The sequence below is a fragment of the Haplochromis burtoni genome, unplaced genomic scaffold, assembly GCF_018398535.1.
Source record: "Haplochromis burtoni strain Fernald_Lab_line unplaced genomic scaffold, NCSU_Asbu1 Contig_360, whole genome shotgun sequence".
Taxonomy (NCBI): domain Eukaryota; kingdom Metazoa; phylum Chordata; class Actinopteri; order Cichliformes; family Cichlidae; genus Haplochromis; species Haplochromis burtoni.
The window spans coordinates 442,497-456,812 of NW_024582721.1; the positions used below are offsets into that span (position 1 = coordinate 442,497).

Consider the following 14,316-nt stretch of genomic DNA (forward strand, 5'->3'; position numbering starts at 1 on the left):
GATGGCGCCCTCCCGAGCCTGGTTCTGCCGGAGGTTTCTTCCTGTTAAAAGGGAGTTTTTCCTTCCCACTGTTCCCAAAGTGCTTGCTCATAGGGGGTCATATGATTGTTGGGTTTTCTCTGTATGTATTATTGTAGGGTCTACCTTACAATATAAAGTGCCTTGAGGCGACTGTTGTTGTGATTTGGCGCTGTAAAAATAATTGAATTGAACTGAACTGGTCTCATATTTGACGATTATTATTCTTACTGTTATACGACGGTGGTTCAGGGGGTTGGGAACCTCATCTGTAACTAGAAAGTTGCCGGTTCGATCCCCCTCTGTCCTGGTTGTTGTGTCCTTGGGCAAGACACTTTATCCTACTGGCGTTGGCCAGAGGGGCCGATGGCGCGATATGGCAGCCTCGCTTCTGTCAGTCTGCCCCAGGGCAGCTGTGGCTACAACTGTAGCTTGCCTCCACCAGTGTGTGAGAGTGAATGAATAGTGGAATTGTAAAGCGCTATATAAATGCAATCCATTATTTTATTTTATTTTTCATCTTTCCATCAAATGTGGATATTTTGCTTGTAAATCCTGTTGGATATCATTTTTAATTAATTGTAGTTCTTCATCAGTGAGATAGCAACACAAATGCAATAACTGAGTGCTATGAGAAACTGGTTTAGACTACATAATCCCTCCAGGATCCACGCCGTGCTTTTTTCCAAGCCGGACGTCACTTTCCCTCCCCTCCCCTTAGCAACAGAGGCAACATGGCGGCGTCCAGTAACACAGAGCATTCTCCAGAGATATCGACGCCGTTAAAGGTACCGAAAACCGAGGTGCCATCCCCTGAATCGGAGGATTTGAGTGACAGTAATCAATATCACTCTAATCCCTCGACGCCAAACCGCTTCTCGCCTTTGAACGTGAGCTCGGGGGCTGCGGGCCGGAACACGGCCTCATCCTCCTCCAACAGCTTCACGGCTTGCCGAGGGATGTCGTGGACGCCCTCCGAGACAAACGCCCTCATCGCGGTGTGGGGTAACGAGAGGCTGACGGAGGCGAGGATGCAGCAGCTGGAGGTCGCCGGCACCGTGTTCTCTGGTAAGGCCCCCGGTCCTGCCATGTACGAACGGGTGTCCAGAGCCTTGTCGGAGCTGGGATACGAGAGGACCCCGTCCCAGTGCAGGGAGAGGATGAAGGTAAATGAGCTTCAGAGGATGCAACAATAGCTTTAACATCACATACTAACCCTCCATCACCAGCACCTGGACCTGTAGCTGTGACACTGAGGTGGAGCTGCTACCTGTTAATCTACAGTGTGGCTCACACGCAGATAAACAAGTTCAATCATATTTTAACATGTTGTTTCTGCGCTCTGTGGACATGGCTGCACTCATCCCGCCTCCCTCACATGTACAGGAGGCTAATTGCGGCTGTCATGCCTGTTATTGTGCGTCTTCCGTTTATAACCACTTCAATTATCAGAAATGATATCCTTTATTAGAGTGAAGTCAGTTCCCTTTGATTTATTCATCTGACTTCCTGTAACAGACACACAGATGAATGTTGCACACAAGTCATTAGAAAGGTCCTTAACACTTTATAATGATCATCACTCATATATGTTAAATGGAAACTCAGTCAAGTGTTATATTACTGTTAACAAACCGTAAAGTGATAATAATATTTTCCAGTTGTTATTAATATTGCAATTTATATTGATTCATGTCATTAGTTTATTCAATCAAATTTTATTTGTACCATCTGCTGCACCATTATTAAATGTTATTGTTGTGTCATTACTGAGATTAACATACTGGACAAGCTGCCGCTGGCTCTGCTTTAAACTGCTCTGAGATCAGCTTCCATCTATGCTTTGTGTGGCTACCATTAGGAAGTAAACAAGCCCTCCTCATCGTCACAGATGGGCTTATTCTTGTTAAGCACCTTGGCCAACATGTGTGATAAGCAAAACTTTGCATAACTAGACAGGAAGTCAGCTCCTGCCATGCTCAGTTTAATAAAACAGCGGTTCACTTGTGGCCATTCCAGGCTCCAGTTGCCTAAGTGACCCTCTAATGTATTTACTAGCAGGTCATATGTCAATCAACAGTATTCTTCACTCTCACTGGTTGTCTCTTCAGTCGCTCGCCTGAAAGTTGAACACGGGTCCCACCAACTTTGCATCACATGCAGTTATTTCATCCATGGAGACTTGAAGTCACCAAATATCATTCACTTTCTAGAGTCTCTGGGTACCCACTTTACTGTGAATCGTGCGTATGGAAATTAATGCTGTTCTCAGATTGGTTGTTCTAGGGTACTTACATTCAGTCAGATTCATTCAAACAAAAGTAAATTTCTATTTTTGGAAAGCTGCAGGGAACTCTAGTTTTCTGGACAGGTTTTTGTCCATGTTAACATGGCCCGTGGAAACACTCTAGTAGAACCCAATGGATTTATCGGCAGGTAGATGTTAACAGCAAATGTTTTTATAATTATTATTATTTCTTGAAACAGCAAATGTTAGCTGTTTGCTAATATTTGCAGTCTTTAAAAAGGCAAAAAGAAAAAAGTCAATTTAAAAAGAAAAGAGACAGAGACACGTCCTTCAAATCTGAGCATTGGTGTTGTATAGTTTGTCCACCAGATGGCACTGTAGAACTTCCCTGTTTGTAAACACCTATTTGGAAGACAGTTTGGAACAGGGCAGAGTGTAAATGAGTAAACAAATGATTCCGCATAACAAAGTCAGTTTATGTTTTGTGTGTATGAAAGAAGAAAATATATGGTGTATATATATATATAATATATATATATGGTGGTATACCGGCATATTGGATTTTTAAATAATGAAATTGTATTGGGTTTTCGACTGCTACAGTGCAATCATAATCGCAGGGTTTTTTGTTTTTCACAGATACATTTAAAGCGCTAACCTTTTTGTCCGTTTGCATACACTGTGATTTTGATTTGTTGACGTAAACACACACATCACATTGGTATGCGATAAAAACCTGATGAAGTGGATGCAGGCAGTGTCGTTCAAATTTCGATGTAATCTCCATTTAAATGGTGGTGCTGGATTTTTTCTTTTTGGTTTCATTTCAGTTCAAAATGTTGATGTTTCATCATCAAAAGTGCTGTTTTGCATTGTTTTGTTTTTGTTGTTGTTTCGGCATATGATAAGATCTGTCTCTGCCTTGGAGACCGATGAGGGCTGACCGTGTTGTGGCTGGATTAGGCATCTTGCTGAGGGTAGGAGAGGCAGGTGGTGAAGGAGGCAGCTAGGTATGAGCTGCACCTTTCAGGGCCAGGCATAGGTGTAACCAGCACCACAGCATTTGTCATCACAGTGTTGTGAATTAACTTAAAGAGCAGTAAAAAGTGTGATTTCTTAAATAAACGTGTACTTATTGTTCCGTGCATTTAACCAAACTAGATTATTCATTACCCTTAAAGCAACAGGTGGTGTTTTAAGAATGCATTTAGGAGAAATAATTGCTACAAAGATACAAAAAACTTACCTACTGACTATGTCAGCTTTTGGTAACAATGTAAAGAAGTGTAAAAATTGTAAAAATGTTCTTAATTGTGAAAGATGTGTTCATCCTCCTTTTACAAACAGACGCTGCGGCGCTGCTACAGCCGTGTGAAGGAGCACGGCATCGGTAAAAGGAAGAGCAGCTACACTATCGAGCAGCTGGAGAAGGTGTTCGGTCAGGGAGGCTGGGACTCCCAGAGCTGTGCCCCTGTGCTCATCAACAGCAGTGGGCTGTATCAGGAGATGGAGTCTGATGGTAGCACCCTGGAAGACTTCTCACAGGAGGACTGGTGCAACCAGGTGCTGGACTCGGCATTCCAGGAGGGAGACATGGAGACCGGTGAGTTTGGTGTTAGCTAGCGGATGACATCCAAAAAATATACGACACAGCAGGTGGTTTTGAACTCAGATTTGTGCTTTTTCCTACCAGACGAAATCCAGTTGCCTAAACACAGAGTCCTACAGATCCAAGCGGAGCTGTCAGAACAAACACAGTAAGTCAACGAGAATCAAGACTTATCCATCCTTGTAAATGCAACTCAGATTATGTTGGTGTTTATAAAATCTGCATAACCTCTCAAAAGCTGACATCACTGCTTTTTGATATTACACACAGAAAAAGGGACACAATGCAGACAGTGATCCATATTCTTGAGTCTGTGCAGCTGAAGTGGGAGCACTTTCAGACGTGGACTGAGTTTTCCCGGCTACACCTCTCCAACAAGCTGGCCATCTTTGCTGTGGGGTACAACACGCGCTGGCGTGAGCACGTGCGTTACCACTATGCTGAAATCAGCTCACAGGTGCCGCTTGGTAAACGGCTGCGTGAGTACTTCAACCCAGAGAAGCCTGAAGGCCGCATCATCATGACCAAAGTTCAGAAGATGAACTGGAAGAATGTCTACTACAAGTTTTTGGACATTACCATCAGCGAGGCGCGTTGCCTTGAGCTGCACATGGAGGTGGACTGGGTCCGTGTGTCCCAGTCAAAGGTGACGAGCTGCAGCAGAGGCACATCCCACTACCTCCTTCCTGGGGACATTCCCAAGGCGTATGGACTATACGCTATTGGCTACGAGGCAGCGTCGCCCTCTCATGGCACTGCTCAGACCTCTTCCCCGGGTGACAGTGAAGACCACAGCTTACCTCAGAGTGGGTTAGAGAATGGGGCTCAAAGCCAGTTTCATGGAGAAGGAGTAGAGCGTGGTGACAGGACTGGGGCTAAAGTCACTTACTGCTACCTGGGCATAGCTGAGGACAGGACCATACAGCAGTGTCTCTTTCAGCACTTTCAGGGCTCTGGCAAACACTATGTCCATGGTGAGCCCTCCGCCGTGACGCGGTTCCTGCAGGAGAACTGTCACAACGCTGGAACGAGTCAGACGGACGAGGCAGGTGAAGACTCACCTGAGCGTTGTGCCATTTACATCAAATTTATTGAGGTGGAGCTGGACTTCCTCTCTGCAGGCTCCCTGGTGGAGTGCCTGGAAACTGCTGTTGGCTATTCCTTAAAATACAACAACAAAGAAACGTTTTAACCACTCCTCACTGTTTCAGATTTGTACTGTTATAACTAACTTATACAGCCAATACGGCAGCAGGAAAGGTGTCTGTAATAAAGCATGGATGTGGAAGTTTTATGATTATCGGCGGATTTTCAAACTATGATCTAGTGAATTGTCTGAAAATTGTGAAAGGTGACCAGGGAGATAAAATGTTGTTTTTTTTAAAGAGGACCTGTTCTGCTCTGACTGTAGGACCAGGGCAGCTCTTCAAAAAGAGCCTTGATCTTATACTGGTCCTTGGTGCAGCTCATCCACTGTCAGAAACAAACACCTTTATTCCTCATACCTTCATCTTACTTTCTCCTGATTGGCTGCCCCTCACAAACAAAAAGTGTGGCACTTCTGTTCTCTCAGCCAGAACTGTGCGCCCACGATGCCCAAATGAAACATTTCCACTCTTACTGGCATCTCTGTGAGGCTGATTATTTAGAGCAGTTTGGTTGACAGCGACTACTTGCACATGTCACGAATACAACGGTCTACATTTATTTATTTTGTTTGACAAATAAATGCCACAAATGATCATACCTGAAAAAGTTTAATGTGTTTGAAAGCAGAAGTCAAAATTATTGTGTATCACTAAAATATGTGCAGGTGATTTTCTGCAGATGAGTCTGATTTACTTGTTCGTTTGTGTTTCAGTTGCCTCAAGTTGAAATTTTTTTTATCAAGTCTAAAAGGAACAGTATACAATACAGGAAACATAATGTACAGACACGTATGCCTAACCTGTTACAGGGAAAAACAATACAAGAAGTGTGTGTACTGTTTTTTTAGGCTGAGGTGCACTATTTAAGGATCTGCTGCTTTTCCAGTGTAGATACATATTGCCTCATCAGGGAGTGTTTGGTTGGCAAGGTGACTATTGCAGTATGCATCTGTCTACCTCAGTAGGATGTAGCAAAAATGGCAGCAAAAGGACCATAGTGTGTATTTATTCTGAAACTGCCTTTTATTTGACTGTCACAGTGTGGACACGAAAGTGTCTCAGACTGATTATTGGTGGAGTTATGCCTTAATTTTGCACATGTAAGAGGGCTGCAGGTCGGGATGCTTCGGTTAAAATTTCAGGTCAGAAACAAAGAGTAAATATTAGCAAGATAATCCATCAATGCACCCTTACCTTTCCAAACAATATGCTCTAATAGCACTAAATATTTTTTCACTGATGAATCCAAAAAATTGGCTTTTAAAAAATCAAAAATCTTACAACATGTAAATTTGACTGATTTCCATTAGAGGTCTTCTCACCAGGCATGTTTGCTACCAAGTTTATTTGATATTATTGACAGTAGAACAAAGACTGAACCACTGATTAATGTGTTGTCTCTTTGCCTCATAAATATTTTTCTTGATTGTAATGTTTAGAAATTAAAGACACCATTGGAAAAGTAGTAGTAAAATATAGAAATTCCCTGATATCGTTCTTTAACTGAACCGCCCCTACTGACTGAACTAAGCAGCAGATGCATCATACACCATTTTAACAGGAGTGTAAGACACTGCGCAGTACCTGGAGCATCTCTGTCTGCAGCCATATCCTTGTGGATAATTAGACACTCTTCAGATCATACTGAGAAGTTATTAGCACCTCCCACATTCTGCTTTTTGCAAAACTAAATGGTGCCTGTGTTTGTGAAGTGTGCTCGCTTGCAGGTTTAAACCAGGCACAGCTATAAGACTATAAGCTGAAGAGGGTAACTGATCCTTGACCAATAATCCTTTCTGAACAGGATTTCTGAGGGTATGTGCAATGTGCCAGGAAAGGACTGTGTAGAAAAGAAACAACAGGTAATTCCATTGTGAACTGATGTAAATGAAATGTAATATTCATTTATATATATATATAAAGAAAATTCTGGCTTTAGCAACCTTGCAGTGTTCATTTGTTTGGGTATACAGTATATAAAGATGAATATGATATTTTCTATTTTATTGGTTGACACCATGTCCTGTATGTGATTGTTTCAAAGTCACTGTCTTGTATGTTTACATGTTTGAAAAACAATAAAGTGGACACTCACTGTCATTTGCCACACAGTGAGAATGGAGGTTTTGCTGGTGTGTGTGTGTGTTGAGCATTAGGTCAGTACCTTGCGTACATCACACATATGCTATTAAAAGAAAATACTGGTGATTCATATTTGAAGAGTTTTGCAGGTATAAAGTGTATGTAAAGACAAAGAATGACAAGGCAATGAGCTCATGCATAAATCTCAAGTATGTTTTCAATGAATAAACAGGGTGAGAGTCTGTCACAGCAATAACATGAACAGATAAACAGAATCACTAGTTAACATAAACCAGCTGTAGGTGGAAGCTGAAGCACCCAGACACAACTAATCCAGAGAACATACATGGGTTCAAACCAAGGGCCTTCTTTCTGCAAGGCAACAGTGCAACCTGGGCATCCCTGGACAACTTTCCTTCAGGAGAAACCTTCTCTCAGTGCACGTTTTGTTCATCACGTCAGTGTATTTTGCAATGGAAGGGAAAGTGAAAGCAGTTAGGCATGCTCAGACTAAACATGTCATTCCCCCATAAGGCCAGCAGATGGCCATAGCAAGCTACCACTGCAAAACAACCGTGTAGGGTACACCTGATGGTAATTTTGCATCCCTGAGAATTGACATGAAGTGTAGCCTGCTTACAAACAGTATAAACATGTGATGACATAAAATTAGTGACACAGGTGTGGACTAAAATGCTGAAGGAGACCAAACAACAAGTGACACTGTACTCTATACTTGACGTGTATGCAAAGGGACAATGCCACTGACCTTTTGGAAAGCAGCATTTGAAACTAGGACAAATATCTAGAGATTTTTCAGTGTCCAAATATCTGAAACAATATCGAAATCAGAGCAGTGTTTCATGTTCAAATAATAATAAAGTTACTAATAAAGAGTTGGAGTTTTTTTATTATCTTTTTAATCTTTTTATGATTTGTGCAGAAAGGCTCCAAATCATCCAGGCCATGACTATGTTTTGACCTGTTACATGACCAAAAACAAACAACATCGCCACCTTTATAGTTATAATTGAATGCATTACGCTTGAGATGTTAGTAATGTTCCTCTTGAACATGAATCTAGTATTGTTTCTCTTTCTGGTTCTTTCCATGGATAGCTGCTAAATGTACTGTTAGGTGTTAGATAGGAATATTTACCCTGTAAAGCCTGAACCATGAAATAATAATAATAATAATAATCTATTAAACCTTCGGCCGTTTATTTTTAAATGAATTAAATATAAATTTGCATATACAAGTTTTTAATTTGTATCATAATTGTTACACTCTTCCTTTTTTGCAATTTATTGCTTAAAATGTTTTGTGCAATTTATTTAGACCAAAAAAAGTATCAAAAGTCAAACTTTACAAAACTGTATGTATCAAATCTATTAAACTTCAGAGGTCAGATCACTGCAGAATGCATTTGTATCTAAATATATATAATAAACCATTACAGTGGGATTATGTATGAACACCTAAAAGATGTTGGACAGTCATATGTTTTTGTGTGTGTGTTCTTCAGGTTCTCTGCAGCACATTCAGTTGAGCAGCTCTTTGCTCCTATTACCAAAGAACAAAACAGAAAATTTGTACCATTCCAAATACTTGCGAACAAATACATACAAAACCTTGACGACATTGGTATAAATCAGTTTTCATGTTGCTTGCTGTTTTATTTCTTTGGGTTTGATTAAGTGTGGAGTGGATTGAGATAGGATATGTACAGGATATGTTTTGATGGGCTTAAAGAAAAACTAAACTGATAACAGGAGGAAGGGAATTTCTTTCATGTCTCGTTATAGGTCGTTAATTGGAGTGAGCAATATGTTTGGCCTCCAGGTGTCAGGTTTGTTTACCGTTTGACCAGCTCCTTGTAGCCGTTCGAGTTAGAAGCCTGGCCAAGAATGCAGCATGAGCCTCACTGATTTTTGCTCCTAAATACAAAACAGCATGTTTTGACAGCTTTTGCCTGAATGCTGTGGATTTGAGCTGGAGGCCCAGATGCAGTTTACAACAACACAACAAAATCTCATCCCCACAAAATTTGGACACTGCTTCTTTAGATTTAATCACGTGAGCAACCCCTGTTCGCCTCTCATAATTGAGCAGTCTGCCTGCATTAGCCTCACCCTTGTTGCTGAGGCAACTGGGCAACCTCAGGAAATGAAATAAAGGGGTCTGACCACCTCGGAGAGGACAGGTCAGTCTTTCTTTTTGCAACAGGATGGTGAGCTCACCTTGGGAATTCACGTCAAGCCGTGTCGAGTCTGTTTCTCTGCTCTCAGAACCATGCCTCTTCACACATGATAGAACAGGAACTGAAGACTGGAGATTTTAAAGTGGAGGTGAGGGAAAAGGATGGAGCTTTAGATGTGGGGGGTTGAAAACAGGCTGATTGTTAGAAAAGCTTGAGCTGTAGTGCAGTTTAAAACTGTTTATGTTCCTATTTGTATTTTTTAAATGAAAATTCAAGGACTCAGTAGTGAAGGAAAAATGCCGTTTTTTATTTTTTTTGTTATTATTTGCTTTGTTTTATTACATATGAAATCATAGCGTGCCATTGGTTTCTCCAAGCAGTATGGTCATGGTGCTGTCCAGCAAATTCAGACATTGTTGGATGTCTGTATTTGTGACGTTCACTGGCTTGTTCTGGGAAGTTGCTGTGGTCTGCTCTTAGGTCCATCAGCCACTGGTGTTGATGGTGTGACATGTCTTTGTCCCAGATGTTCTTCTTGTATTGCTCATTTCATCTATGTGTGGGTCTGCCATTGTGCTTCTCTTCAGCCTAGTGGCCAGAGCTGTGAGCCCTGTGCCTGACCGTCTCTCCAGTCTCAGGTTTGGATATAATGTTGTACCTTGTTTTCATCCAATACCTGTCTGTCATAACGCCCAGCTGCCCTCAGTTACCAAACTAACATCTTTAGGAGCTTCCCAGAATTTGGTTTCCAGCCTTTTTCTTTATGCTTCTGCACACATCCTTGATTTTATACCCATGTGCTCTAAGATCACAGTCACAGTGCCATATTGGTTTGTTAATTTCAATGACACTGGTAGTAGGAATAGTGCATGTTGCAGAGTCCACAACAGCAGAGATGGGGAGTCGTGCTCTTGGTTGAGTGACTATAGAGGCCGGTATCATCTAGCCCAGTTACACTGTGCTCTTCCATCAGGCCTGGCTCAATACATCTATAGTGCTCACTATTGTTCCAGCGATTAATAATAATAACAACTAATAACTAATAATTAAAAGCATACTGTAAGGGTTTTGGAAAGACTGATAAGTGATCCAGTTTTTCATTTACTCATCGCCACTTTGTTTGATTCAGCGGCTTGTTATCAGTAACTCACGAAGTCTGAGTAATTATCCAATTCGTTATTAGCAAAGTGTAGAAATGAAGTGAAGAAACACACACACACACACACACACACACACACACACACACACACACATTCAGATACTCTTACACCTGCCCCCTACTGAACCTGAGAACTAGCGAAACTGCGTCAAGCTTAATTTTACAGACAGTAAAATAATAAAGGTGGAACATTTTTGTTTTCAAAATAAAAGACATCGTCTAAGGCAGTGTTTCACGGACCTTATTTTGTTGGAGGCTTCCGGAAATTGCGCTCGACTGACTCTACAGCTCTACTGCGGAGGTGGCACGTCTCTCTCACTCTCTCTCTCTCATAGGAAAGGTCTCGGGATGACAACTTGCAGAGTTATAACCCACTCGCCGCCGTGTCGATAAGCAGGGAATTGTAGATGTTAAAAGGAGGAGAAGAAGAGTCTCGGATGACCTTTGGTGTCGTTGCCAATCCAGTTTTCACTCCACTTTAATATTCGCATCGCTCCACCAAGTCAGAAAAGGGGATCCGTGCGTCAGTGGGATAAGACCCTTTCCACACTTCCTCACCTGAAGTGTCCCCTACCTTACCTTCCTCGGCCAGCGCGTGGAGATAGTGGGAAGCCCGCTGAGCAGACTTGAAGAGCTTTATTTGCCTGAGGCGGAGTGCTCACATAAAGCCTGGTGAAGGACGTTGACAACTGAGAAGTGTGTACATCAGCCATGGGAGCCTCCAGCACTACTTCGAGGAAACTTCCCCTGCTCTACTTTACCTTTCAGTGCGCGCTCACAGGTCAGCTTCTTCACCTGCCTTATATAAATGCCTTCTGTTGTGTTTCCTTGTTTGTTCACATTTCCAGAAGCACACACACACGCAAACAGTGGTTATCACTTTGTATTTCAGATCTTAAAATAATGCGACTAACATCACATTTGCATCGATCCTGTTAGCATTAAATGGTAAATGGCCTGTATTTATATAGCGCTTTACTAGTCCCTAAGGACCCCAAAGCGCTTTACACATCCAGTCATCCACCCATTCACGCACACATTCACACACTGGTGATGGCAGCTACATTGATAGATATTAAATATCAAAGCAACATAGTGTACATTAGAATGTGGGATTTACTGAAGTCCGACCACGCTGTGCTGACATGAGTCATAATCAGGAACCTGTAACTAATGACAGAAATGACAGCAGGGTCTGCTTCTGGGGGTTCTTTGCTGTATGTGTGCCAGAGGATGAAGGGCTGGATTTGAAGCTGAAACACCTGTTTGTTTTTCACAGGATTTGAAACAAGTGTGTTACACATGATTATGTCTTCCAGGGAAGAATAATCCCTTTATAGCTGCTGCAACACTGGCTCAGCCGTCACTCTCTCTAGCAATGTATTAAACTCCTACTTTCACTGATAGCTGTACAGTACAAGCAGCCTACTTTTCCCTCTCTTTGATTCAGAAATTGGGCCACGGTACAGCTGCACGAGTATTTTGCAAACGTTTTGGGGAGCAAGAAGTTTTTAAATGATTAATTCCAGTAAAAAAAGAACTAATGGCTGCACCTAGAAGGGAGTATTTTTTTTCTTTTTTTTCTGCATTTCAAGAGAATATTAATATTTCTTGAGTTTTGTGCAGTTTCTTCTAATTCGGAGACCTACTAGAGTTCATATAAAGGCACTACTGATTTAATAGTCATTCTCCTTGAAAAGCAACAAGGAACTGCTGGACGTTCACGAGCTCATGAATTTTGAATCATCATTTTATCGTCCCTCTTGTCTCAATTTAACCCTCAGCAATGACAGAAATGATTTTTTTTATTCAGTGTCAGCAATGAAAGAGTCAAACACTCAGTTTTTGGACTGCTCACATGCTCCACTCCACTCTCATATGGAGAAACTGGAAACATCTATTTAAGTTGTAGAGCCCCATCTGCTCCAGGTGAGCGCCTGTCACTTCCAAGAGTCTGGGTGCTGACTTTCATATTGCTCTGTGAGACATGAAAGCCAGTGAGAGATACACACTTTGCCTGAATTTGTTCTCAGCTGCCCGTAGCTTATGTGTACTTTTCAGTGCTGTTGCCAAAACAGTCACATTCCCTGTCATCGAGGGAGTTTCTCTCTGAGGGAGTATTACCTGAGTAACACTTCCATTTTGCACCATCTAGGTTCACTGCGATGAGACAGTGAATTAAGTCATTGTAAGGGGTGACTGCAAGCAATGTCTGGCAACCAATTTTATCAGCAGGCTATGATTCAGGGTCACAGGACAACAGGAAGATATGAGCACAGTAGCTGACCTTGACCTCACCATCAATCGCCCTGCAGGTGTGTCCTGAAAACACTGAGCAGTCAAGACACAGAGAGGAAATGTTCATGAATAGCACCCAGTGGCAACAGGAAAACTGTGAGCTCTTTGAATCCCAGATGTGTGCGTTAGAGCAGGAAGTGAGCAAACCTCCTCCTACAAACAACATGGTGGTTCAGTTCAAAATCCAGCGCAGTGGAGAATGTTATCAGACTCGCAAGCAGCTGCTGAGTGATTGAGGATATGTCAAAAACATATGACTTCACTTCCATACTTACTCTTTTTTGAGTGTGTTTGCACTATGACTGCATGATGTACTCATAAGAATGAAAAAGTTACGTGTGAAAAATTCTCACCAACAGAAAAACGCAGGAGTCACCATGTGTGATGAACGATTTGAAATTCTACTACTCCTCTAAAAGGAGGAAACCTTAATGAACAGAATACTGTCCTTTTCTGTCTCCCTGTAATCTTTACGAGTTACCACATGTTGATGTATAAATTATCTTTTTCACAGAATGTTCTGACCGTGTTCTGTGACCACGTCGGGTAAATAACTTGTTTCTAAAAACGATTTCATGCTTATTATTCTTCCTTGTCAGAAGCCTGGCGACTGCTGTCGCACACGTATTGTTGTTTGACCCATTTTCTCAGAAGGACTGCCTTTTTGTGTGAAAATCTATTTATTTAAGATTTCCGAAACAGTCGTTGCATTTCAAATGTCATCTCGAGGGCACAATTCACCATGTTTGGAATCTATCTCAGCTGCCATAGGGTGAGAGGCGGGGTACATGCACAGGTTGCCAGTCTCTCACAGGGCCGACACAGAGAGACAGAAAATAGTCCACACTCACACCTATGGAACTTTAGAATCACCATTTCACCCAAACTAACTGGCTTCCTTCCTGTGGGAGGAAGCGGGAGTACCCACAACTCCACAGAAAAAGGTAGATTTAAACCCAGAATTTTCCTGCTGTGAGGAACACAGCAGGAAAACCGCTGTGCTGCCCCCTAAAAACGAATGCTTAATTCATTGTCCTGCTGCACCATAGATTTTGGTGCCAGTTCACGCTTTTGGCCAATGACGAATCATCGCAGGTTGAGACTGGACTGCATTTGGTTGTCCTACATTATAGCAGAAGGCCTGACCTCACACTCAGAAGGATGATCTAGAATTTTTCACTCTATTTTTTTCACTGCTATTATAGTTGGTAACCTCTTATCCATTCTAACCCTGTACTTTGGAGAAGGGTAAAAATTGACTTGTAAAATGTAAATAGTTTTCATGTGTGTAAGCTGCAGTGATTGTTTTCTTTGTTCCCCAGTTTCTAAGAGCATTTAATAAAACCAAACGTTACATATTCTGATTGTCTGTGGGTAGATTTGGCGTTATGGTTAAGATCATCACCAGTGGCAACTTAGACCTCAAATGGTTAAAGAAGTCTAGACTAGGCACATTTACCTCTGGGAAAACAATGACCTGCCAGGTAGACAAAACTCAGCTCATGAGATGCTGTGTTCTTCTGCTCCACTTCAGGTAGAAACAAGTGACACACA

The 14,316-nt window shown here is 41.9% G+C and overlaps 2 protein-coding genes across 2 annotated transcripts in view; both read left to right on the forward strand.

The window, feature by feature from the left end:
* The first annotated feature begins 719 nt into the window (after positions 1-719).
* LOC102299757 (myb/SANT-like DNA-binding domain-containing protein 2) lies at positions 720-7,661 on the forward strand. Its single transcript, XM_005943360.2, has 4 exons — positions 720-1,184; positions 3,614-3,869; positions 3,960-4,023; positions 4,146-7,661. Exons 1-4 carry the CDS (start codon positions 753-755, stop codon positions 5,065-5,067), a joined length of 1,674 nt encoding a protein of 557 aa, XP_005943422.1. The 5' UTR covers positions 720-752; the 3' UTR covers positions 5,068-7,661.
* A 3,126-nt stretch (positions 7,662-10,787) lies between these two features.
* Positions 10,788-14,316, forward strand: part of esama (endothelial cell adhesion molecule a) — a 51,032-nt gene continuing 47,503 nt past the window's right edge. The window contains exon 1 of the mRNA XM_005943361.2: positions 10,788-11,245. Coding sequence (XP_005943423.1) covers positions 11,176-11,245 — 70 coding nt within the window. The 5' untranslated portion in view covers positions 10,788-11,175. The remainder of the gene's footprint in view (positions 11,246-14,316) is intronic.

Coding starts and splice junctions, on each gene's coding strand:
- LOC102299757 (XM_005943360.2), top strand. CDS start 753: ATGGCGGCGTCCAGTAACACAGAGCATTCTCCAGAGATATCGACGCCG. Junction 3,870..3,959: donor GGAGGGAGACATGGAGACCG/GTGAGTTTGGTG, acceptor TTTTCCTACCAG/ACGAAATCCAGTTGCCTAAA. Junction 4,024..4,145: donor GAGCTGTCAGAACAAACACA/GTAAGTCAACGA, acceptor TATTACACACAG/AAAAAGGGACACAATGCAGA.